Below are 27,232 nucleotides of genomic sequence, written 5' to 3' on the forward strand. Positions count from 1 at the left end.
TTTTCCTTAATTTTTCAGTAACTTTAAAGGCATTAAAAGTCGCTTAAAATCCTTACGTTTCAAACTCTCTTGCACTCTGAATCTCAGTTTGTACCTAACAATCATAGATTGAAAGGTCCAACCTATGGATTGAGTAGAAATCCTTCTCTCTCCGAAGCGACCCCTGTGTGTGTGTGCGTGTGTATATATATGCTCACAACGACATGGTTCCTCCACCATAACCAAACAGATCCAAAACTAAATAGGTTGCACTCTTTCGTCCCTTCTCCTGTTTGTGATACTAGCAATGGCCTCACATAAATTTCTTCTGCTCTCTCTCGTCCTGTTGTCCTTCAACCACCTCTTCTGTTATAGCAAACTGGATGAAGACAGCACACTTGGCTACCTTGATGATATTTCTTCTTATGACATGACTGCATATCCATCGTACTACGCAGTACATGGAGAAAGAGGTACAATTGCATATCAACCCAATAGGTTTGTCCTGGAGAGAGTCGCTCGAGTCGCTGGATTTGGGTATTCACAAAAAGTGGTGAATGTGGAGGACCATGGTGCCAAAGGTGATGGAACGACTGATGATACAGAGGTAACCTTCATTTCACTGAATGCCAAATTTTATATGCAATTCCAATTCGGTATATGATATTGAAATCTTGAACATCTGCAGTCGCAGACAAGTGCAGTGACATTTTTCTTGTGGTCTTTTTTAGGCATTTGAAATGGCCTGGAAGGAAGCTTGCTCCTCTTCTACTTCAGCTGTCCTCATGGTGCCTGAGAACAAGAACTACCTACTTAAGCCAATCACCTTCTCTGGCCCTTGTAAATCTGATGTTTCTGTGATGGTGAGATGAATCAAATAATGCGATGCTTTTCCAACTAAAACTATAGTTTGACAAATTTAATAAGCAATATGTGATGCAAAACCCCCAGCTGGTTTTCTGTTCAGATTACAGGCTTTTCATGTTAAGTTTGTGCATCACATGCACACCAGCTTCTAATGTTCTATATGATGTATGTCAGATCAAAGGAACAATTGAAGCATCTTCAGACCGATCAGATTGGAATGGAAAGAACGGCAGACACTGGATCCTATTCAGTGGCATCCAAAATCTTTACGTGGGTGGTCGTGGAAACGTCAATGGCAACGGGAAGATATGGTGGCAAAACTCTTGCAAAATCAATAAATCACTTGTAAGCATTAATTTGCAGGATCTCAAAATCGCCACCTTAAAATTTACTTCTCCTCTTCATCAAGAAATGACTGACTTCGTAAACAATTTTTTTTTTCTTTTTCAGCCTTGCAAGGATGCTCCAACGGTACGTTTAGAATCTTTTACATGAAGAAAAAAAATTATATGCTCGCACATGGTTGAAATTGAGGATGATTTCTTATTGGGAGACTTGTTTCTCCTCCAACAGGCCCTGACCTTTTACTCTTGTGACAAATTGACGGTGGAGAACTTGAACATTAAAGATAGCCAACAGATTCATGTATCGTTTGAGAGAAGCACCAATGTTGATGTTTCAAGCCTCACCATCACCGCTCCAGAGTCGAGTCCAAATACTGATGGCATTCACGTTACCGAGACCAAAAATATACAGATAACAAATTGTGTCATCGGGACTGGTACGACCGATACAAGATTAGCAATAGCAATCCATCTTACCGATATTTTTTTGTTTATGTACACTAACAATGTACTTTAAGATCATGCATGCTAACCTATTCTCCTTTTCTACAAACTAATGAAGGTGATGACTGCATATCTATCGAAAGTGGGTCTCAAAATCTGAAGGCTACAAACATAGTCTGTGGACCAGGCCACGGAATCAGGTATGAAACTCGTTTTAACTCCAGATATATGGTCTAATTCTAGCTTCTAGCTTTTTACTTATTTTGTCTATTTTTCAACACCGCCAGTATTGGAAGTTTAGGAGATCACGGCTCGGAAGCCCAAGTCTCGGATGTGATTGTGGACACGGCACAGCTGAAAGGAACCACAAATGGTGCCAGGATCAAGACCTGGCAGGTGAGTGTAGTTTATCTCTTTCCCATTCATGGTGTAGAAGGAATTACGTTGCAAAGGCTTACTGGAAGGAGTCACCTTTCGGTTCCACTAAAAGACTCACGAGTGACAAGACAAAGTTTGACAAAAGTCACTGCTTTTTTTAAGGAGAGAAATTCGACGCATCTAGATGGGTTTGGAAGTTATTTGCTTGTTTGGAAACCCTATTGTGGGCAGGCTAATTGTTCCCATCATTCCTGGTTGCACATTCGTCACGTTTAGTAGTCGGTTACCACATGATGCTAAAGTGCTTCTTGGATGGCGTAAAAGTTTTCCTAATTAGTTATATATCCATATTTGGCAAATAAAATAAATAAATTCTGAGACATCATCAGTCTGTTATATACGTATGATATCTAAGAATCACTAAATGGCGCTCTCTCTCTCTCTATCTCTCTGCCCATGTTAAATGACACCTAAATTGGACCATATATAGCTTTATTATCACTTTCATGCTTTGAAACAAATGATGCATCGGATATCAGACGACGAATAAAAATCTGACTATTTTTTTTTTATCGTAAATGGATCAAGCTGGGTAGTATGTGTGTATGCCTTAATTTGCGCTTGTCAAGCCCGACCAAACTATATCATTCTTATCAAAAAGAGAGAGAGAAGCTGTGTCATTAGTCTAACCCAATAAATTAACGTAATTTTTATGCATGTGATTTTTCTTATATTTGTTTGATCACGTCATCCATCAACTTCTTTCACTTATTTGACATACAAAGGTGGTTTACGTGCATGAGTGCAGTTTCCTTCTCTAGTACTCTATATTTAATCTTTGTTTTCATGTATAGGGAGGCCGCGGCTATGCAAAGAATATTGTATTTCAAAATTTCGTTATGCATGACGTGAACAACCCTATAATTATTGACCAAAATTATTGTGATTCAAAAACGCAATGCAAACAACAGGTGCGTATAATTTGTAATCTCTCTCTCTCTCTCTCTGTGTCCATCCATCTAAAATACTATTGATTATTTTGTAGACTTCAGCTGTGGAGGTAAGTAATGTGATGTACAAGAATTTCAAGGGAACAAGTGCTTCGGAAGTTGCTATCAAGTTTGATTGCAGCACAACTGTCCCATGCCATGGTATAATACTGCAAGATATCGATCTAGCTGGAGGAGATGGGGATGCTACAACAAGTTTATGTAACCATGTAAATTGGACCAAAAAAGGGAACGTGATCCCGTTGCCTTGCGCCAAATGAGGTTACAAGGAGGAAAGCATTTCCTAGAGCGACAGGTGGAGGGCCTGATCGTACGACACCTATCTCATAGGGGGTGTACCATCCTCGACCAATTCCCGAAGATTACATACAATACCCACTTATAGTTCATAGAAGAAAATAAATTGTTATTGTTCACACATATTATTGCCCAGCTATTTTTGGGCCCTCTTCTCATCATGCCAAAGAGAAGAATTACATAATACATGTTTATAGATGGAAACCAATGTAATATATTCCATTTAAAATTATACAGTTCAGTGGTTTATAATATCATTCCATTGCATGACTGCTTAATTTCTTAGCATAAATAACGAGTGAAAGTGAAATTATTGTTCTCTATTCTGTCAGCTGATGATGGTTCACTGTATAGTTCATCCGAAAACAAATAATTAAGATGGATTTTTTTTTTTCTTTAAGACTTTGTGATTCCAAAGGATAACACTTATTAAAGATACTAATTTCCAAATTGATGCAACTAAATACTTTTCAAGCTGCCACGGGTTCCATAATCTTGCAACCCATCATCGAGTAGCTCCGAACACTTGCAACAAGAATATTCCTTAGGTCATTTCAAATGACCCCAAATCATGAAGCCCTATAGCATATAGTCTATTTCTTAGTTATCAAAATTAGGAGAGCGTGCAGGGCAAAGTTAAGTGCAAGCACACGCAGTGAATTATTTGCCACCATTCAAAGCGCTCTTGCTGGTTTATCATTACAGAAAAAACACTCTTGCCATATTAAAGATTGGGTATCAATGACTAACGTCATAGTTTAGGCAAAAATATATCTAAATAAACTTTTCCTTTCCATCTGAAACCAATCATCAGACGAGGCTTAGATTTCAAAGTCAATAAAAATCAGCCAGATATATAAATTTTGAATTTTTTTGACTCAAAGTATTCTTATTCAACCCTGGAAGAGTTATATATATAATGGATGAAAGAATGAAAGGAAGGAAAAAATAAAAGGAGGCCTGCTTGGTTGCAAGAAAATTCATGGAAAAAGGAAGAAAAAGAAAAACCAGGAGTTTTCTATGAAAATAGAAAAAGTATTTTAAAAAACTATTTCTAATTTTTTTTCTCATTTTATTAATTTTTAATAAGTTAATAATTTTTTTTTCAAAAATATTGACTCTTTAAAGCAATTTTTCTTTTAATTCAAATATAATGATTGCGAGAAACCAAGCTAGGACCGGCTCTTCAGCTGCCTTTAAAAGGGAAGGAAGGTTTGAAATCTAACAATCCACTGTTGCCAGTATAATAAAACTGACATTATGCATATGTACATGTCTACTTCGGCATCTGAAAATATATATATATGGAACCGATCTTAGGAAGGCGATTTCAGCAGCTGCATATCTTAGGATTGGACATAAGCAAACTCTTGAGATAGTGTCCAGCCATCTTGAAGATATTTCTAAAAATAATTTTCTTAATTGTATGCATAGGCCAGTTTGGCTCTTTCATTTTGAATACTAGATCAAGTCTGCAATGCACCTATTGGGGTAAACCAATCAACCTCCGATTTTGATCACCACGATTTTGATCGTGCATCGGCTGAACACGACCGATTGAGTAAATCGCACTGACTTATGGTCGGCTGACCGATGAATGTTCGACTACTATCGATTAACAGTGGACGACTTGAACCGTCGGCATAATTAAACTACTAGCCGATGGCCGTTCATAGATTCTACCGACATATGGTTAGTTCTACCAACATATGGTCGGTTAATTTGCTCAACATACAATAACCGTTGTGATGGTTATTGACTACGTGTCACGGCTATTCAGGAGAATTAACGACCCCCTAACTTCACATTTATGGCTTGATAATTCAGTGTCATAAAAAGTGGGACCACGTGCTCGACAGTTACATCAGAATTATCTATAAAAAGGGGGGTAAGTAAACCAGAGGATAAGACACTTTTGAGCCAGAGCTCTGGTACTTTCAACTTTCAAATCTACTGTTCACCAATTCTCTCTCTGACTTAAGCATCAGAGGGTCTCCGCCGGATACAACTCTGGTCTGTAAGGACGCTGTTTTTGCAGGTGCTCATCACTGGTGACAGGCAACAGGGAGTTGGCCGCAACAGATTGGCGCACCAGGTAGGGGGTGGGATCACACTTGCCATGGCAAAAATCAGAGCCCAACATTCGACTGCAACTGGATCGGCGATGCATTCTTCCCATCAGAAAGAGGTTCCTCCCCCTCCTCCTGTAGCAGAATCCAGTTTCTCACGTTCCGTGATCACCACGGACATTCAAATCGTTGCACTTGTGCAGCAGATGAACATCTTGATGGAGGCAGTCAAAAATCTCCAACAGCAGCAAACCCAGCAGCAGCAACCGTCGGTAGAGCAATCGGTGGCACAGTCGGTGCCGTCCAAACACAGCCACCGTCATCCGTGGCAATTACCTTCTTCTTCTCCAGAGCAACAGTCTCGGTTCTCCCGTCGAGACGAACAACGACATTCTCGGCACTCTCGTCGTGCTACCCATCGCTCATGGCATTCCTCCTCTCCTTCCCATCTCAACAGCATTAGGAAGGGAAACGGCCGCGAACGTTTTCTGCTTCTCCTTCAGGTTTGTCGGGAGGTTCCACCCCTAGAGTTTTTCAATAATAACAGTTCAATGACTACAAATGCAAGTTCCAGAAAATCAACCGCCGACTCGTTCAGCTCCAAGTGAAAGATCGAAAGTCTTCCAATGACACGACTTCCACACCGCCCAACCTCTTTCTTAACACATCTTGGATGAGCTGATTCCATCTCGATTCAAGATGTTGTAAGTGGAGCCATATGACAGCTCTACAGACCCGATCGACCACCTTGAGAGTTACAAGACTCTCATTATGATTCAAGGAGAAACCGACGCCCTATTATGCATTAATTTTCCGACAACCCTTTGGAAAGCTGCTCGAGTTTGGTACTTTGAACTTTAGTCGGAAAGCATATATTCTTTTGGATAGCTCGAACACTCCTTCGTGGCTCACTTCAGCACTAGTCAAAGGCCATCACGAATCTCTGACAGTCTCATCTCGATTAAGCAGGGAGAGATTGAAACATTAAGAGATTTTGTAGCTCATTTTGATGTGGCCATACTTGAGGTCAAGGATCTCAATGAAAATATGGCTATATCGGCCATGAAAAAATATCTGAAAAGATCTCAGTTCATATATTTTTGGGATAAAACTCTCCTCCAGACTTATGCTGAACTTCTGGAGCATGAATACAAATATATGCGTATGGATGAAGGAGCTTCTGACCGGCGCCAGACAGAAAGTAAGGGTTAGAAGAAGAAGAAACAGAAGAAAGAAGGAGCTCCGGTCGAATCAAGTCGGTCACCTTCCAAAAAGCGAGCTTCGCCACAACGACGGAGTCCAAGGTCGAGTTACGGCAGGTATGACTCCTATACTCCTCTTTTTGCTCCTCGTACGTAGATTCTCATGGAGATCAAAGAAGTAGAATATCTATGACACCCTCCACCAATGAAAGCGCCATCGAGGAGCCGCGATTGAAAGAAATACTGTCGGTTCCATCGTGATCACAGTCACGATACCGAACAATGCATCCAACTCAAGGATGAGATAGAGGTCCTGATTCGATGAGGCTACCTCAGAAAGTACCGAAGAGATCTACCGACTTAACCTCCTACTGATCGATGACCTTAACCGCAAATGAAAAAAGCTATAAATAATCAGCTGACTATAGGGGTGATCAACATGATCTCCGGACGATCAAACTAGGGGGCAACTTCTGAAGAAGAGTCGACGAAAAGACGATGACTCAATAATGTAATAACTTTTTTGAAAGAAGATGTTCGGGGGATTCAGACTCTCCATGATGATGCTGTTGTTGTTTCAGCAACAATAGCTAATATGATGTAAAAAAAATTTTATAGATAATTGAAGTTCGACTGATATTCTCTTTTACTCGATTTTTTTTGAATGCGACTACCAACTGATCGACTTAGAAGAATCTCGACTCATTGGTCGACTTTACAGGAGATGCTGTCACAGTGGAAGAAAAAATCTCTCTCCCCTTAATCGCTAGAACTAAACCACAATAGAGCACTGTCTCCATAATATTCACGGTAGTTCGAGTTCCTTTGGCTTATAACGCCATACTCGGACGATCTGAACTTAATGCTCTGAAAGCAGTGGTTTTGACATACCATCTACTAGTTCGATTTTCAACGAGAAATAGAGTCCGAGAGATGCATAGAGATCAACAACTTGCCTGATGCTGCTTCTTTGTCTCCACCCAAAATAATAAACTTGAAGACTCTCTACCTGTCGATAAATTGATCAAAGAGAGAATCAGGAGAGGGATGAATCAGCTGAACAATTGGTCTCTATCCTGTTAAAAGAAGAAGAATCGCAACTGTCTGATCCAGAGCGACAGCAGTTAGTAAATTTACTCAGAGCAAATACCGATATTTTTGCTTGGTCGGCCACTGACATGTTCGAAATTTCTTCGAAAGTAATAACTCACTGACTTAATATCAACTCGAACGTTAAGCCGGTGAGACAAAAGAAACGCCCTTTTGCCTCTGAAAAATAGAAGGTTATTGATGAAGAAGTCGAGAAGCTCCTCACGGTGGGTTTCATCTGAGAAGCCACATACTCCGATTGGCTTGTCAATGTAGTGATGGTGAGACAAGGCAATGAAAAGTGAAGAATCTGCATTGACTATACAGATTTGAATAAGGTCTGTTCGAAGGACAGTTTTTCATTGCCGAAGATTGATCAACTGGTTGATATGACTTCAGACCATCGACTTCTAAGTTTCATGGATGCTTTCGCTGGATATAATCAAATCTAGATGGCACCAGAAGATGAGGAGCATACAGCCTTCGTAACCGACAAAGGCATATACTACTATAAAGTAATGCCTTTCGATTTGAAAAATATCGGAGCCACCTACCAATGGCTCGATAATAAGATTTTCAAGATGCAGATTGGACGAAATATAAAAGTATATGTAAATGACATACTGGTGAATAGTTTTCAAATAGTAGACCATATTCGGGACCTGGAGGAAGCCTTTACCATACTTTGACGACATCAGATGAAGTTGAATCCGACTAAGTATGCGTTTGGGATAACCTTCAGAAAATTCTTTAGACTTCTTGTCTCACAACGAGGAATCGAAGCTAATCCCGAAAAGATAAAAGCCATCATCGACATGAAGCATCCGAACTCAAAGAAAGAGATACAGTAACTCAATGAAAGGATCACCGTGCTCAGTCGATTCATTTCTAGATCGATTGAGAGATGTTTGTCATTCTTCAAAATCTTGTGGCAGACAAAAGATTTCTCATGTCGGATGAATGCCGACAGTCCTTCGAAGAGTTGAAAAAGTACCTTGCTTCTCCACCTTTGCTTACAAAATCGAAGGTCAGAGAGATGCTGTATCTCTATTTGGCGACTTTCACAGAAGCAGTTAGTTCGGTACTTGTTCAGAAAGATGAAAACCAAATCATCGATCAATCTACTACACCAATAAAGTGCTTCGCAATACCGAAGTACGATACTCAAGAGCGAAAAAAATGATTTATGCTCTAATCATATCGGCACAGTGATTTCGTCTGTACTTCCAAGCACATCCGATTGTAATCTTGACAAATCAACCACTGAAGGCAATCTTACATCGATCTGATACGTCAGGTCGGATGACGAAGTAGGCAGTAAAGCTTGACAAATTCGACATACAATATTATCCACAACCGTCCATGAAGGCATAAGTTTTAGCTGACTTCATCGTCAAATGTACAATACCCGATAATAAATCAGTGGATATAGATAACAGCATAATAAGGCAGGCTACGACTCCTGAGCCTGACCAAAGGTCGGCATGGGTGCTGCACATTGACGGAGCATCTAATGTGCAAGATAGTGGAGCCGGTCTCATCCTCATAAATTTTGAAGAAATAGTTACTGAATACGTCCTTCTGTTTAACTTTAAAGCCTCAAATAATCAAACCAAATATGAAGAGCTCTTAGCTGGTTTGAAGATAGCCAAAGAATTTGAGATCGATAATCTGAAGATCTTTACTGACTCACAATTGATCGCTGGACAAGTCAAGGATGAATTTGAGGCCCGAGACTCCATTATGATGAAGTATCTTCAGAAGATGAAATATTTTATATCAACTTTGAAATATTTCGAGATCTTTCATATTTCGAAAATCAAAATGCTCGGCCAACATACTCTTCCGACTGGCTACTACTATTTTCAACTCACTGGATCGGACATTCATTGAATGTCTTGAACAGTCAAGTATCGACAAAGTTGAAGAGATGTTACAACTCACTATTGAACCAAACTGGATGGATCCGATCATCCAGTGCTTGACTGATGAGATTCTCCCTGAAGATTTCTCAAAAGTCAAATGACTTCGATGGACGGCCTCTCAATATGTAATAATGAATGGTCATCTCTACAAAAGATCGTTCTCCCTTCCCTTACTAAAATGTTTGGGACCAACAGATGCCGACTATGCACTTAGAGAAGTGCATGAAGAAATTTGTGAAAATCACTTGGGGGGTAAGTCTTTAGCTTTAAAGTCCTGCGATAAGGATACTATTGGCCCACCATGAAGAAACTTATCCGAAGGTGTGAACCATGTCAGAAATATACAAATATACAGCATCAACCGGCTAGTCAGCTGACATCGATTATGGCACCATGGCCTTTCGCACAATGAAAAATTGATATACTTGGTTCTTTTTCCCCTGGCATTTGGTAAGAGGAAGTTCATAATGATCGCCATCAACTATTTCACTAAATGGTAGAAGTTGAATCTCTGATACAAATCACTGAAAGTAAGATGGAAGACTTCATTCAGAAATTCATCATCTACAAATTCGGTTTATCGCATACCATCGTCAATGATAATAGTCGATAATTTGATAATCAGAATTTCAGAGAGTTTTATGCAAAATTTTATATTACGTACAAACTCACATCAGTCGGACATCCACAATCAAATGGAGAGATGGAGGTAACCAACCAAATAATTCTACACGGGCTCAAAATTTGACTAAATGAAGCCAAAGGCCTCTGGGTGGAAGAGCTATATTCAGTCTTATGGGCATATCGAATAACTCCTCGCATATTGACTGGAGAATCTCTCTTTAATTTAGCTTATGGACGGAAGCGATAATCCCACTTGAAATCGGACTGCCATCAACAAGGGTGGAATAATACAGTGAGCCGAGCAATTTCAAATGTCAGAGATCCGATTTAGATCTACTTCCAAAACTCCGATAGCAAGCTCAAGTTCGGATGGCTGCATATCGGTAAAGGATAGCCCAGTATTATAATGCAAGAGTCAAGTCGAAGGTCTTTCGACCAAGAGATTTGATCCTAAAAAAAATAAAAATCTCAAAACCTTTGGATCAAGAAAAGCTGTCTCTAAATTAGAAAGGACCTTACAGAATATCTGAAATACTTAGACCAGGTGCATATCGACTGAAAACTCTTGAAGGGTCGGCAATTCTCCGAACATTGAATGCTGACAATCTAAAGGTGTATTACCAATGAAGTTGCTCATGTATACATTGTTTGGAATGCAATACAAAATTTCAGAATCACAAGCCTTGGTCAATTTTCTATCGACTATATGTCGGCTTTCACTGTAAAAACCAGAGAATTAACTGTCTCAATGTCGACTATATCATACCGACTGTGATTTTTCACTGTAAAAACCGACATCAAGTATACATGCTTTCACTGCAAAAGCCATAGTACCGACTATATCTTGGTATTCAATGTCAGCTTTCCGTTGTAAAAGTCGATTATAGTCGAAAGATTAATATACCGACTTAGTCCTAACGAAGCAAAAATACCAATACGATCAAGGTCGAATTGAAAATATGCCGACTTGACTATAGTCAGTCGAAAGATATTTGGCTTACCATCGATTATCAGATAATTTGATGTATAAATCCTACCTAGAGTCAGATACAGGATATTCGACTTACCATTAAATACGTCAAAAAGACTACGCGACTAACGGATGATTCTACAAGTCCTATCGAATGTTCAGATTACCGATCAATGTTCGATGGCTGCTTTACATTACAGACATTGCATACTTAACATTACAAACAAGCGAAACAAAAAATTTGGACTTAGAAGAAAAAATTTTTTCATTCATTCTCAAAAAGAGATTACAAAATTAGACCGAAGTTCGATTACAGATATTTGATTACAAAAAGAGAAAGCAAAATACACTGATCAAGGTTCGTTGCCATCCCTATTCCTTTGCTTTGGTGTAAAGTCAGCGACTTGAACAACTTCAAGCACGATCAGTTTTCCACCTTGAGTCGGTGCTGCTTCGTCTTCAGCAATCCCGTCTTCTGACTTTGGGGGGATGATATTACTCAAGTCAAGATTTGGATATAATATCCGACCGCATCCCGATCGTCTTCATACCTGGCGCAGTACGAAACGAAGCCACCTTTGAGGATCTCCTCCTTGAATTCTTTCGAACCCCTGAAGTCCTCGATTGCCTGACTCAATGCCTCCCTTGCCGACTCCACTTCCACCTTCACCAAGTCAGCAATTGGCTCGTGTAGAAGATGACTCCTCTTCAGCCAGTGCCAACCTTTCCAGGTTGGCCCGATGTCGTTCACATTCGACTTCGAGTTCTATAATGCATCCGTCTCGCTCCCGTCGAAGCCAGTGGATTGAGTGTTTCTTGCTCTTGACCCGCGACTCAAGAGCCAAAATATTCTTGCGAGCCGACTCAAATTTGGCTCTAGAAGATGCTAGATCATCAGTTAATCGAGAAATCTCCTCCTGAAGCTTGGCTTCCCGCTGAGCTGCCGATCTGAGTTGTTCGAAAGCAGCCGCCTTCTCAGTATCAGCGGCTGCCACCTTATTCATCCACGATCGATGAAAGTCGCCAAACTTCATGTAGCTGGCTTCCAAATCGAATATGTCGTGGATCAACTGCAGACAGAAGATAAGTCAATTTAAAAAAAAAAAAAGAAAGAAAAAAAACTTACCTCGAGTAACATCGCGTAAAAGGATGAGAACATCTCGACCACCGTTCGTTCCTCCGATTCTCTCGATCAACCATAAGAAGGGCGGCTTGGAGCAATCACTTGGCCAATGCCAGATTTGTCAGAGCCGACTCATCTCCAGGTACTTGAATGTCGAAGTGAACCGTGTGGCCCTCCGATGCTACGTCTTCCACCAAAGTCATCGGAGCTTTCCCCCGATCCCTTGTCGGCAACCCCACATTCGAAAGTGAGGGGAAGCTTGAACTCGATTACGCCAAAGAAGCCCCAGCTGAAGGAGCAACTGGTGCAGTTGCAGATTCTTCGGACCTCCTACCTCGGCCCGAACCTCCTCAATTGGTGGAACTACCGATGTTGCCTCGGCAGTTCCCTTCACCGCCTTTCTTCAGATGGTACGGTAGGAAGTACTGTCGGGCCGACAGTGCCAGAACCGGCTTAGGAACCGACGCAGATGGTGCATCAGGTTCCCTAGTCGGTGTTGAAGCAACGGCTGGAGCTGGTGTTGAAGCAGCCCGAGTCTACATCGAAGCAGCAGCTTGATTTCTCTTCGATGGCTGGGAAGGTCCAGCCTCAGATGTTGTCCTCTTTCTGGCAGCATGTTGATGAATGTCGGCACTCGACACTCGCACCTTCGGCTGCGTGGCTGCAATTATAACAAAAGTCTGCACCACTTAACAAGCAAAAGAAGAATAAAGTAAGAAATGACCACTACACTATACCTAGATGGGTGACCGAACTAAGACTGGCATCGTAAAGGGCCTGTTCGATCACAAGCTCCTTCTGCAATGGGACCGTCATGTCCTTCAACCGATGGAAGTCCTCCTGATCACCGACCTTTACTCGACTGTTGTCGTTGGGACTAGTTCATGGATCACCCCAACGGAAAGAAAAATCCCAAAGAAGAGAGGAAGAAGCAAAAAAGAACTGATTCTTCTATCCATGAATGGACGATGGAAGATCGGTAATAAAAGAAAGACCTTTTTGAGGGTTAAAGAACCACCACCCTCCGACCTTTGGATAAGGTCGGAGGATAAAGAAAGTATGAAAAAAGAAGGATGAGGTTCAGTCGGCAACAATTGACACAGCAAGACAAAACTGATTATTAGCCGGACTGAGTTCGGTACCAGCTGAGCACGGCAAAGACCATAATAATCTAAAATATTTCGGACAAACTTCAAAATCGAAATCGAAGATCTGTCCAAAAATATTCGACATAAAAGCCACCTAGTCCGAAAGAGGGATATTCATCCGACCGTCGACTACAGGGGCGAAAAGCTGATATTGCTCCGAGATACAATACTGCTCCCAGAACCACTCGACATTCGACTCTGAAAGTGAAGAAGCATCCACCTCCAGACCCGACTGGGACTCGTCCGTCGGATTCTCCGACCGACCATCCCGAGAAGGAGAGGTCCTAGCTATAAGAAACGAAGACTAGAGAAGAAAAAACTCAAAAAAAGACAAACTTGACCTGAAAAAGATGGGAATAAGAAAGTCCTCAAACGCTGGGGCGATCTTCTGACAGAGTCTCAGCACCAAAAAAGATAAAATAAAAAGTAAAAGTTTGGTTGGAAGCGACCTATATATATAGAATCTCCAACGGTCGAGATGAAGATGATTGAATCAAAGACTTACCAGATGACGACACATGACAACATCTGGATCGATCATCGATCGGACGATTTGATACACTTGCTCCAGATTCAGCCACATCACCCTTATGCGCATGAACAGCTCCGATCCAATAACATTCGAACATGTGGCAAAAATCTACTTGTCAGAATCATATCATCTGGCACCGAATCGCCTTCCTGAAACGACGTCTGATACTGACATCTGACACTGAATCATCCTGTTAACATAGCAATTTAAAGACGACTCTGTACCCACCAAAACGACAAAGCGGCCAATCGCCCATACCCCAAAAAAAACGGCTGCAGAATCGAGGTTTGATATGATAAGAAATAACTCTTTTCATCCAACGTGACAAACCACGTGGCAATATACACGTTAGTTCACCTTGAACTTGGGAGTGGAGGGCAACTGTTGGGGTAAACCAATCAACCTCCGACTTTGGTCACCACAACTCCGATTGTGCATCAGCTGAACACGACCGACTGAGCAAATCACACTGACTTATAATCGGCTGATCGATGAATGTTTGACTATTATCGATCAACAGTGGACAACTTGAACCGTCAGCATAACTGAACTACTAGCCGACGGTCGCTCATAGATTGTACCGATATATGATCGATTCTACCGATATATGGTCGGTTAATCTACTCTACATATCATAACTGTTGTGAACGATTATTGACTACGTTCACGGCTATTCAGAAGAATTAATGACCCACTAACTTCACATTTATGATCTGATAATTCAGTGCCATAAAAAGCGAAACCACGTCCTCAACGGTTACATCAGAATTATCTATAAAAAGGAAAGGTAAGTGAACCAGAAGATAAGACACTTTTGAGTCAGAGCTCTGCTACTTTCAACTTTCAAATCTACTGTTCATCAATTTTCTCTCTGACTTAAGTATCGGAGGATCTCCATCGGACATAACTCCAATCTGTGAGGATGCTGTTTTTGCAGATGCTCATCACCGACGACAGACGACAGAAAATTAACCACAATAGATTGCTCATCACCGACGACAGAGAGTTGACCACAACAACACCAAAAATACTAGTTGGAATATATATTAATTTTCTGTGCCAGTCGATTTTTATGGCTAATAACACATTCGAATATGGGAAAATGAACTCCAAAACGTACCACATTCCCATAAAGAGGGGTAAAACCAGGAGAGAGCTTGGATTTCATTTTTCTCCCTCGGTATTAGACATGTATTTAGAGTTATACTAGAAAAGATTTATTACCTATTATTTTTATAAATATTGATTATATATTAAAAAATATATTATACATAATAGTATATTATTATTGAATAATTCAATATTAAATATTATATACCACAATTATATAAGATATTATATAATATCTTATATTATAAAGGGATCTTACATATTTTCTTACTCATACCATATATTGGATAATACAATATCATATATTATATAACATTGTTGTATTATTATAAATTATATTCGTGTTATATGATGCTTATATTATTAATAATAGTATTTGATATTTTATATTATCAATAATATTATATTGTTTATTAATAATAATACTATCTTCCTAACTTAGCGCTCCGCTCCCTCTCTCCCTCTCTGCCCCTCCCCCAACCCCCTTCGTATGTTTTCAAATAAATCTACTACCACATATAAAGTCGAACAAGCTAATCCATGCAAAACCCTGGCATTGTTTGTGCGTAAGGATCCACCTTCCATATACCAAATGATCAACTTCAAGTTAAATTGAAAATCTCAACACAAACAGACCTACAGGAAAATTGGTTGGTATAGGATGGTTATATATTGCACCATTCATATTCCTTATTTGATTGTGTAAGACTATATACATAAGAATTTTTATGATGGAAATCACTGAGAATCTGATATGGAGGTCAACTAGAATATAAAATGAGAATATTGTGGCTGCACCCATAGCCGTCAGCCAATCTTCTCTGTGTTTGTGTCATCAGATGGCCATATGACGGTGTCCATTAACCGTTCACGCATTAACTGCAAGTTCTCATCAGAAATTTGTTGATACATTTTCGCATGATCACATTTCTGAGCATCAAACAAGAAGGATTAGGTTTACTTCTTATATCAAATAAGCTGTGATGCTAAATTTTATTTATCCAGATTACCTTGATCCATTTTCCATATAGGTGAAGGCGTGTGATCATAACTCTTTCCGCTAGGTCTTGCTTCTCCTACAAATTTTACGAGAGGAAAAGAAAATGTGAGTATGACTTGGCCATATAAATTACTGCATTCTGATCGCTCAAAAGGGTATATAACACTACCTTCCCAAGAATACGTAGAAAACGTTTACCATCACTTGGTTTGTTGGTTGCAACAAAACTGTTTAGACATCTTACAATCATAAGCATGCAGGCAATGATATGTATAATACTAACAAATTTTGACAAATATCAGCCGTAAATGATGTCTAAAAATATCAAATATAAGTTGACTTACTTATAGAACCACATGTAGCTTGGTGGGTTCATTTCATAAAGCTGATGAAGAACAGTCCTTGCAGCTTTGTAGGTGAAGTAATTGATAAGTTGCTGAAAGGCAAGAGGTTCACGATTAGGACTAAAAAACACCATACATTTGAAGAAACAGAAGACTCTGAATCTAGTTTGTTTAATTATTTGACCGGCCATCTCATACAAGATAACAGTTAGCCAATACTCAAAAAGAACAGAAATCTAGATAAGTAGTAATAGCAATAACTTACAATTTGAAAACAGATTATGGAATTAATATCTTAAGCAATAAATTATCACGTTGGAAATGTTCACAGCTAAGTTTTACTAGAGTATCTGCAGATAGACAACATTGCAGATCCAGCATAATTTTGTGCATTACAGTAATTAAGTTATGAGTAGATTAAACTGCAGCCCTGCATAGAAAATGTATATAAAACTATGAGCATAAGAGAGATTTTTTTTTTTCCAGCAGAAAGACACCAACAACATCTTGTAAGCAGGCTATTAAAATATTTTCCTTTAAAACAAATTCTTCTGGGCAGGATCAGCAGACAGATCTCATTACAATGTGCTAAAAGCACGGTGACTCAAATAATGCATGTCATTAGATGTTACTGGAAGCCCCCTAGTGTGTTCCACCAATACAGTAAAGCAGTTTGCTATCAACTACCAGGTTCTTTAAAGAAAGTATAAATAGAATCATCAAAAACAGTATCTGAAGTTAGAATTAAAGTTCAGAAATGACTTTGCCATGGAAGAATCCTATCAGTATGTTCACATGATCACAACAATTATTAGTGATGTATATTTGTATGCAGGTATCCAAAAAGTCGGGAGAAAGTTGCAGCTAAGAACAAGTTGGTCGTTTTAACTTTTGGCTAGTAATGATCCTCAGAATGTTTCCATAAACAGCTTGAAACTGAATGTCACCAATCTTGCATATCCAAGCAAAAGTTGGGCCCGTGAAACCAATAACATATAGAAAAACTGATAATCAACTATAATAGTACAAAAGACATGACCATAATATTCATAAAATCTTCTGCAGCCAGTTATCAAGATTTTATGAGCTGCATTTGGTAGAGGAGATGAGCTTTGGAATGATATCTGTAGAAGGGATAGGCTATTTTACGGTTAATTCTTCTTTTAGTGTTTGTTTAGAGGCGTTAAGTGCAGGTAATAAGTGAGTACATTGGTTTTCAAAATAATTTGGATTTTATCATAATGAAAAAAAATTGCACTCTCACTTTTTGTGTATTTAAAGAGTGGATAAGGATAAAATAGTAATTGGAGGGAAAGAGTTCCCCCATTCCATAGGATAACTCTATTCTACCAAAATGTCCGAATAGAATAATCCCTTCTCTTACTTTTTGTACCTTCTGCATAGGCCTATTCCAGGCTGCTTTTGGAGTGCTTAGCAAGATATACCCTCGCTTATTCCCTTTTGCAGCCTTAGAAAATAACAGAATTGAAAATAGAAGTTCCTTGGAATCCAATACCTCTTCCAACAGCCCCACCCCCAACAAAAAAGCCCAAAAAGATATGTAGGTATGTATAAGGTAATCTTGCTGTGTTCAATCTGTAAAGAAATCAGCTCGTACTCTTTCAGATGGAGTCAGCACAGATATTTCAGCAACTTCAAAAGTTATAGTACAATAATTATTTATCCACTAACTGATATTTTGCACCACATAGAACTGTATAACATGCACATCTAGCAGGTTACAAATCAACATTGTATTACAACTGAGCACCCGGTTTAGTGACAGACACCTTAGTTCTGTGACTTAGACCGGTGATCAGAAAAGAAACCCACATACCCATTTTACATATGAGTGACAAGTTTAATAATTAAAGTGATGTTCCTACCATACTGCATTTGCAATAAAACTTGTGCTTGAAAGTTATCAACACAGTGAAGGGCTTTGTATGTCCACATTATTGGTGACACCTTGTCTTGATGCGCATAAGTCCACATCTGTGTATTGAAATGATAATCCCGTAAAGACCAATAAATAAAGATCTAGGCTTGTACCTTATCTTTCCATTTTAAATGTGTCTAGCCATCTAAACAGCCTTAATACAACTTTATTTCTTCCAATATCACTTTCTTTTATTAAAGGCTAATCTACAGATTGGACACAAGAAAAGCAAAAAAATCAACATTCTGCATTAACAAAAGGTTAAAAATTAACTCACAACATGTGAGCTTCCATGTACGAGCAGTGCATAAGACCAATATATGTATGGCTACTACAATACCTTTCTAATTATCAACATAGGATATGTGCCCCTACACATTTATCATGAACTTTGGGCTTATTTGTGTTGCCAATATGCAATATGTTTGTATAGCATCAATCCCACAGCAAATTACATGAGAACTATGCAATGCACATGATAAATAATGACAAGACATATATATTTAGGATTATTTATGATGTTAGATTTCTATAATGTTAATTTGTACAGATTAGACAAAAGCTAGCTTATCTGTTCAAGACATGTTCATATAATTGAGTGCCCAAGTATTTTCTTGATAATGCTACCATGCTAGCTCATAACCAAAACAAGCATGACACCAGAAACTTTAATTCTCGAATAAAAGGTATCTTCAATCAATGCAGTAGATATCAAGTGCTTAACAACTACATGTGACATGTGAATGATGAGCATCACTTCTACCTTGTGCAGCCTGTCCATTTTGAAGGCCACATAAATAAATAGTGATTTTTTTTTTTTCATTCTTTTAACAAACACTAGATATTGACTTGACCAACTACATTAGCACCAACCACAAGTCCTGCTTATGCGTATGATCAATGTTTTATTGGCAACAAATCATAAATAATAGAATGGCTCCAAATAAATCATAGCTCATTAAAGATTTCTGAGACATAATATAGAAAGCAGACCTTATATTACAGGACAGTGCTTACATATAATGTTGACTCCTACATGACCAAGTTGTTCTCAATTTGCAGACCCCAAGGTTGCAAGCACTCTAAAAAACAAAAAAATATATTGTTTACAAGTTTAATCATTTTCTCAGTTAATTGTTTACAAGTTTAATTGGTCCATATTCATATGGTCTTCAATCTAGGACTGAAGAACAAGATCCCAACATAGTGTATCACTATGATTACAGGTCATATACGTCCCTTACCTACTTTCTGTTGGAAGAAATTTATTTACCCAATAAGGATTGCAAAAACTCAATGATACCCAAAATCTGACTTGAGAGAAGAAACAACCTGATACAGAATTTCACCAGAGAAGCATACACCTTCAGAACATGCCCTCCTGATTTGTCCTCTTGTTCACTTGTCACATCTGTCTAACCTCCTCTCAAGCCCCTCTTTCTAGCAAACACCAAATTCTTGATAAGGAATATTCATCGTAAACTTTAATTGTTTACTTTCCAAAATAAATGTTGAAACTAGATCTGCAGAGAACTCTATAAAACCCAAATTATTAAAAGAGAACTGTAGTTCTCAGCTAAAAATTTTAGTTTTACCTCTATCCAATGCAATGCAATGCAATGCACATGAATTACAAACAATTCTCTAACACAAAATCCCAGACATGGTGCGTATTTCTTGATGGCATTGAAACCTTAGCATGGACCATTTATGCATCAGATTACTTTGCCAAGATAAAAAGGCTCACTTTCACAATAAGCTAGCTTGGCACACCATCTTCTAGTTAACCTCCTACCTGTATACATGTCTAGATTGATTTAAATACTTATCAACCAACTTCAAGCAGATAACTGCAAGCCACACCCTCTTTGCCACATAATGTATTCTTTTTCTTGTTTTATTCCTCACACCTAAGCACATTCTTTACCCTAGGTAACTCCACCAAATTCAAAATCCAGGATCAACCAAGACAAGAATTATATTATTTCATCATAATAAATTTCAGTTTAGCATTCATTAACCCATATATCTTCAAGTAAGACCAATAAGCCTCTATGTGATATCTGTGCCTGTAGTGGTAATCTAGGAGGCCTTCTATCCAATAGTAGTAGCAAGTCATCTCATTTTTCAAATTTTCACATCTTTTTTCATTTGATACAAGATGGAATTTCCTTATATCTTTGACCAGAAACCTACAATGAACCTAAGTGTTTCTACTAGCATTCAAAGCTCAAAAAATTGGTATTGAAGATATGTAGATTCTCGAATAGATTTCTCTATGCTTGGCATATTCCATGTTGTATTCTTGAGTTTGGCACAGAACTTTGCCTCATGTTCATGCCTCTAATTAATAATGGTAACTCCTTTGTTCTGCTAGATGTTCTTAATTTTCTGTCTCTTTTTTTTTTTTCCTTTCTATCTTTTTCAAAAGGTCTACTTTATCAAAACGTCCAAGCACACCACAGCCATCAATCTTTAGACCAGAAATCAAATAATGCCTCGAGTGATTATTGTAGGAGGCCTTAACTCGGCAGCTAGCACTTTAACTCGATTCATAAATCCAACAGCATCAGCAAACATGGCAGATAACATAAATATATGAGTGAAATTCTGTAGGATTAATTCAATACAAATATCTATTAACACATGGACCGGAACAAATAAGAACAAAAAAGTGGGAATTAGAGAGCAGTTCCACTTACCACATGAACATCCTCGAAGCCCTCTTCATACTGCCCGCCCAGTTCATCCACGACAACAAGGCTCCTGTTCTTACTCTTGGTCTGCCGCTTCCCGGATCGCCCCGAGGGACGCCGCCCCTGCCAGGTGTCCACGAAGGAGCTGCTCAGCTCCAAAGAACCCGGCCCCGACCTCGACGGCTTCCGGCATGTCGTGATCCTGTGAGCGTCCCCGCTTCCCCTGAAATTGAGATTGGAGAGGGGCAGAGCATCGACGCAGAGGCAAGGGGAGGGATGGGAGTCGACGGCCACGGAACCGATCGCCATCGACCGAGCTCCAACCATCTCGTTCAATTAACAAAGAGAAGCTTCCCGAGATCAAATCTTTAACTAGGATTCCGATGGAGTGAACACAATACTACGAGAAGGAAAAGAATTGGCAATCAACGAGGGTCGGAACAGATTGCACCAAGATTTAGTCGGGGTAGAGAAAGGGGGCACTTTCCTCTCTTGATTGGTCTTCGGCTTCTTTCTTCCTTCTGGGGACCCTAGTTTTAAGGTGGGGTTGGGTTTCAACCCTCGCCAAGCAAAATTCTGAGGTCCAAATCGCCTCACCAACCCGGAGACAGAGAAGACGCCTCTCCGCGGCATCTATTCAACACCTGGCCTCTCGACGCTTTCTGACCGTCGGGCTTCATTTGGCGTCATTCGTGGCGGCGACCGATCGGACTGGTCCGATGCGATATTCTAAAGCGAGCTGGAAAGATGTTCCAGTCCTCCCTCTCGGCCCAGGAAATTGGGGACAGGGATTGTATCTTTCACGCGAAACAAGGATTCACCTTCCTTCGCGAGAATCCACCGTTTGATGGCGTCGTGATCGTTGTTTGGGGTCCTTTGGGAGCTGTACACAGCGCGATCCAACGGTCGACGTCATAAATCAATATTACGCGCGAAAGACACAAAACGAACCCGGATATTGCAGCTCGAGAAGCCCTTGAACCACGATTACGAGAGGCGCAGCATACCGTCTTTCAGTTGTTCGGTGTAACGTGATTTCTGTGCGTTTGATCAAATATCAGGTCACCATCTTCTGTGGCCGGGAACACCAAGTTGGGCGGCTGCTTCTACGACGAGGGCAATGGTTGACGGGGACAAAGCGAACTTTTTATTCGCTAGCTAGGAACATGGCCCAGTTGCTCTGAGCTCAGCAAGAAATACAATGCACACACCTTGACAAGTTTACCGCATGTTGAAATGATATAGAGCTGATAATAATAGCATGCATCTTTTCTCAAAATTAATTTTGATGGCAGTATGTACAACAAATGCCTATACGATAGAGAGCTGACTTCGTTATCAGAAATCATTATAGCTCCCTGATTGTGGCAAATGGTATCTGAGTTTTTGATACTATTCCAAGGGTAGAATTGCATAATGCATGGAAAGGATTAGCATACGCTACGAAGACAAGGAGGACTTCTCATATTGTGCTAGGGGACGATGACTCCACGGTGGTAAAATAGTTGTCAATTTCCACCCAGTGATGCCATATCTTCAAAGAAGCCAACGGCGCTATTGATTGGGTGGATGCTTACATGGCCAAACACATAATGACTATGCCATGAGACCCTACTTGTATTGCCTCTTCTATCTCATCTCTCAACTCATGAATCTCATATACTCTAAGAGCATATTTGGTTGAAAAAAATTGAACTCTGGAATGAGGATGAAAATGAGTAACTTCCTCTCCAACTATTTGGTTAGAGAAATTTTATTCCCACTTTGATTTAAGAGGGGGATGGGTGTCTTTACCTCAAAATCTAATCTGGACTCTCACCTAATATTCAAATCATACTTGATTATCCTAACTCTCGAATTATATAAAGAATATTTAATATATCGTCTTATCAAAAAAAAAAAGAAGTGTTTTTTTTTAAAAAAATATTGCGATCTCAATTCATGCAACAATGTGAAATTTTCATCATATTAAAGCTGATATACCAAAAAAATCCATCTTGCTTAACTACCTTGCAATGCAAATTTATTGCATAATTAGTCAATGCATAGCATAATTATTCAACAAGAAGATAGCATATCAGTAGTAGGGCATTAAGGTCATTATATGACAGCATCATTATAGGCATTACCATGGAACATGTAATTTTAGACCCAAAAATATGGGTGGTCCAATTCAGTTTGATAGCATGCGTAAGAAGGATATCGTGAAGCATGTGCAGTCTGTTGCTGCAAGGTTTCGGAGGATAGATAGCGAAGTCAGTCTGGAATGAGCTGAAGTGCTGCTAAGGGTCAAGTCGATGTAGACCACGAGTAAATCTGCAAAAGAGATCTTGAAACCGATGGAGTATCCTCCAGCTTAGGATTCTCCGATGCTTAAGTTAGTTGAAACATTTAGAACAGATAGTGAAAAATGAAAAAATAGAAAGCAAAAAGTAGAAGTTTAAGGTGGAGAGAATTTTGATTCCCTTCAGTGAGAGAAATTCAGCAAAGTTTGGGCTCTATGAGTTTTTTACTTACCTCCCAGAAAGTACTTTGCCGCACTTTATATAGAGAGAGTTTGTTTAGGCTTTAAGAAAAGTTTGTTAGGCTGTTATGAGTCTGTTAGGCGGTTAGGAGTTTGTTAGGCCATTAGTTTGTTATAACAGAATGGCCAGCTGTGTAGAGATCATGAGCGGTTGCCCATGCGATGATGAACTGGAGCGTAGCTGAAGATAGCTAATGCCGAGTCGGATGACAGCTATCAGATAACTACCTGTATCTTTAGGGCACATCAATAATAAGCCGACATGACATAGGTGAGATCAGTGACTAACTGAACTGAGTATCACATCTTCTTTAGTATTAATAACCATGTCAGTGGAATACCGAAGTAAATTACCACAGATCGACTATAAGCTAGATGGACATTATATTTTTAAGAGCAGCTTTGGGTGAGGCCGATTCGGATGTTATACTGAAGGAACAAATCGATAAACTATCGATGTGATGTCAAAAAATATTTGATTCAGATAATAATTTGTTGCCACATCTTTAGATGATGAGGTCGGATAGTATGTACCAATATGTGCCCCCCACTTTTCAAACTGAAGTGAAGTTCTTCATATTGCGTGTGGAAAGCCTTTTCAAGAGACCTCATCTGAATTGTATTATTATCATAAATATTCCATATCATTGACAATTAAAAATAAAAAAAAAATTAATCATTCGAAGCGACACGTCGTTTCTCAAAAATGACTCATCGGGTTGAGTAACGATGAGTGCTTAGAAAATCAAAATTCATAATTGTTTAGGCAGCTAATCTTTGAGATTTGTGTGCCAGATGTCACATGTAATTAGATGTTTCAGCTATCACACGGATTCTGCTTATGTGGCTCAATTAGGAAGATGTGCGTCGAAACGCTCTCTGCGGAATCATCGAATGGCTGACAAGTGGCACCAATCTGAAAGTGGATCAAATCAATTCAAACCATTGATAAACTTTATAAATAAGTTTGTACTCTATTTGAAAATCACTTTATTATTTTTTTTTGCATCGAAACTCAATCAAGTTTTCTCCAGAACCCTTACATCATCAATGTTGGAGAAGAGATTCCTCCAAAGTCATCGGAGCTAGAGAAGAAAGAGGTCAAGAAGTTCTTCAAAAACTTCCCAGATCCTTCTCTATCTGTTTAGGTATTTACTTTCAACTCCTGCTTCAAAAACCTAAGGTGGTGTTTAGTACATCGCCAGACAATCTGGATTGCCAGTAAAATAAATTATTAGTAATGTAGATTATTAGTAATGTTAATTACTGTGTTTGATATATGCAGGTAATATTAGAGTAAAATTACTGAGAATCTTGATTGACAAGTTTGGTATGACAATCATATTACTGATAATGTAATATCAAATTTTCAAAATATCCTTAATCAAATTATTAGTTTAGTATTTTAACATATATTTAGTAGAATCAGTGATCTGAATTCTTAGCCAGATCAATCTATATAACATATATTAAAAAATTAATTTTTTGATAATTAAAATTTAAAATAATTAAACTATTTATTTTTTTTTATTAATTTTTTTTATTTTTATTACTATTTTTAATACTTTTATTATTTTTATTATTTTTTAAAAAAATTATTATTTTTTAATACTTATTTTATTTTTATTTTTTTCCTTTCTTTCTCCTTCTCCCGCACGCTACACCCCGATCGCCCCTCTCCCCACCCCCCACGGCCCCCGGCTACTTCGTGCACCCTACCTCTAGCGGCATCCTGCCTGTCGTGCCTCCAGCACTGCCCTCTGGCCGTCCGGTGAACCTACACCCCGTGCCCTCTGCGGTCGCCTCCATTGTCACCCTCACCACCCTCGCCCCCACACCCCTACAGCCACCTTCATCGCTGTCCTCACCATTCGTGCTCTTCCCTCACCCACCCCATCAGTCTCCCACATCCGTGCCGAAATTTGCTATGACCTCATGGGTGAGATGATAGAGATGTCGGCTATCGCCACCGCCGCCTCCTCCTTCCCCGTCGTGTTCTTCAATAGAGAGCAAGATGTCGATGCCCTCACCCACCTCATCGGTCCCCCATATCCATGTCAGAGTTTGCTACGACCTCGTAGGTGAGATGATGGAGCTGCTGGCTGCCGCCACCGCCGCCTCCTCCTTCCCCATCATGTTCTTCGATAGGGAGTGGGATGTCGACATCGACACCGTCTCGATTCACTCCACCTTCGACGGAGAGTGGGAGGTCAACATCGATGGGGATTGCTCCTTATCATATCTCCTTCTCCCTCGTCTACCACAAGAAGGCCACACCTCGCTAGAGGTCCGCCACAAGGTCCCCATCGATGAATCCTTCGATTTTGCCACCATCGCATGCATGGGATGTCGCTACGAGGACAGCGGTGGTGCTAGACCGATCATCAGCATGTGAGGAGTGCGAGAGAGTGAAGAAAGAGGGGCAGTCGTCGGAGGATAATTATGTTCAAAAATTTTATTACAAGATTACCAAAGTGGTGGTAATCTGGATAGCCACCCTTCTCCTTAGTAATTCAGATTACCTTATGGGAGATAATCTGGATTGCCACGGCAATCTGGATTATCAACCCAAAAAGCATACCAAATATGGTAATCTAGATAATCACATTAAATTTTCAGCAATCTGGATAAATTGCCAGCTACCAAATGCAACCTAAGATTTTAGATCTTTTCATCTTTACTTTTCTTTTTTGGATAGTTCTTATTTTTACTTTATTCTTTCTACTTATTTTTCTTTCCCTGTCTATCTTTGTCTTCTCTTTCTTTCAAAATATCTTCTGAGAGTAGCAATGAGACAAGTCAGGACAGTCAGGTATCTCGATCGATCCAATCATTGCTCGATTTCAAGATGAAAAGTTCATCTCAAGTAGCAGCTGAGGTCAGCATCTTAGGTCAAGATGATCCAAAATCTTCTAAAAGGAAACTTCTAGATTATCCCGGGTCAAGTACCAAGCAGTCTGTCCTGACCGATCTCGATCTTCATGTACTTAGAAAAAAATATTTGATTTCTGAAGAATTTCAACTGATAGTTCCAAATCGAGATGGTAGGATAACTGAACTTTCAGAAGGTTGTACCATATTTTATGATGAGGCACTTCAGTCTGATCTGCAATTTTCTTTGCATCTTTTTTTCAGTTATGTCTTAGATTTCTATAGACTTCATCCAGCTCAAACCACTCCCAATGCTATTAAGATGATCTTAAAGTTCATTATTTGTTGTAAATTTTTTGCCATAGAACTTAAAATTTTTCTCTTTAAGGCACTCTTTATCCTAAAGAAATATCCTTATGAGAAAGATGATGGTACTTTTCACTCGATCTAAATGTAAATTTGATCTTGCCCTTCCTTTCTCTATACACATTGAAAAAATTACTTTTTCTTTGTTTCTTCTGATGTTACATGGGGTTTCAGCTGTAAATGGCGTAATCCTGAACAAAATTGAACTCAAATAATGAAGTATTACCTGAGGATGAGGAGGCTTTTGCAGAGCTTCTGGATGTGAAAGTATCCAAGTTGAGCTTAGTGTATCCGACCAATTTCTGTTTGATGCCGATATCAGTCAGATCTCTCCCTAGGATAAGTTTGATATCAATTTTTTTTTTTGTAGCTTTATCACTT

At 39.3% G+C, this 27,232-nt stretch overlaps 2 protein-coding genes across 2 annotated transcripts; one reads left to right on the forward strand and one right to left on the reverse strand.

Annotated features, from left to right (window-relative positions):
* Positions 1-200: 200 nt before the first annotated feature.
* LOC140855676 (polygalacturonase-like) lies at positions 201-3,589 on the forward strand. Its single transcript, XM_073252038.1, has 9 exons — positions 201-586; positions 711-842; positions 1,021-1,191; positions 1,297-1,317; positions 1,420-1,627; positions 1,753-1,834; positions 1,922-2,030; positions 2,867-2,983; positions 3,058-3,589. Exons 1-9 carry the CDS (start codon positions 287-289, stop codon positions 3,280-3,282), a joined length of 1,365 nt encoding a protein of 454 aa, XP_073108139.1. The 5' UTR covers positions 201-286; the 3' UTR covers positions 3,283-3,589.
* Positions 3,590-15,758: 12,169 nt separating this feature from the next.
* On the reverse strand, positions 15,759-21,777 carry LOC105056619 (chaperonin-like RbcX protein 2, chloroplastic). The gene is made up of 5 exons (XM_010938880.4): positions 21,097-21,777; positions 16,456-16,547; positions 16,281-16,338; positions 16,122-16,187; positions 15,759-16,041 (listed from the first exon to the last, which is right to left on the reverse strand). The coding sequence occupies exons 1-5, from the start codon at positions 21,415-21,417 to the stop codon at positions 15,919-15,921; spliced, it is 660 nt and encodes a 219-aa protein (XP_010937182.1). The 5' UTR covers positions 21,418-21,777; the 3' UTR covers positions 15,759-15,918.
* Between the last annotated feature and the right edge of the window lie 5,455 nt (positions 21,778-27,232).

This window comes from Elaeis guineensis, chromosome 2, assembly GCF_000442705.2.
Source record: "Elaeis guineensis isolate ETL-2024a chromosome 2, EG11, whole genome shotgun sequence".
Classification (NCBI taxonomy): domain Eukaryota; kingdom Viridiplantae; phylum Streptophyta; class Magnoliopsida; order Arecales; family Arecaceae; genus Elaeis; species Elaeis guineensis.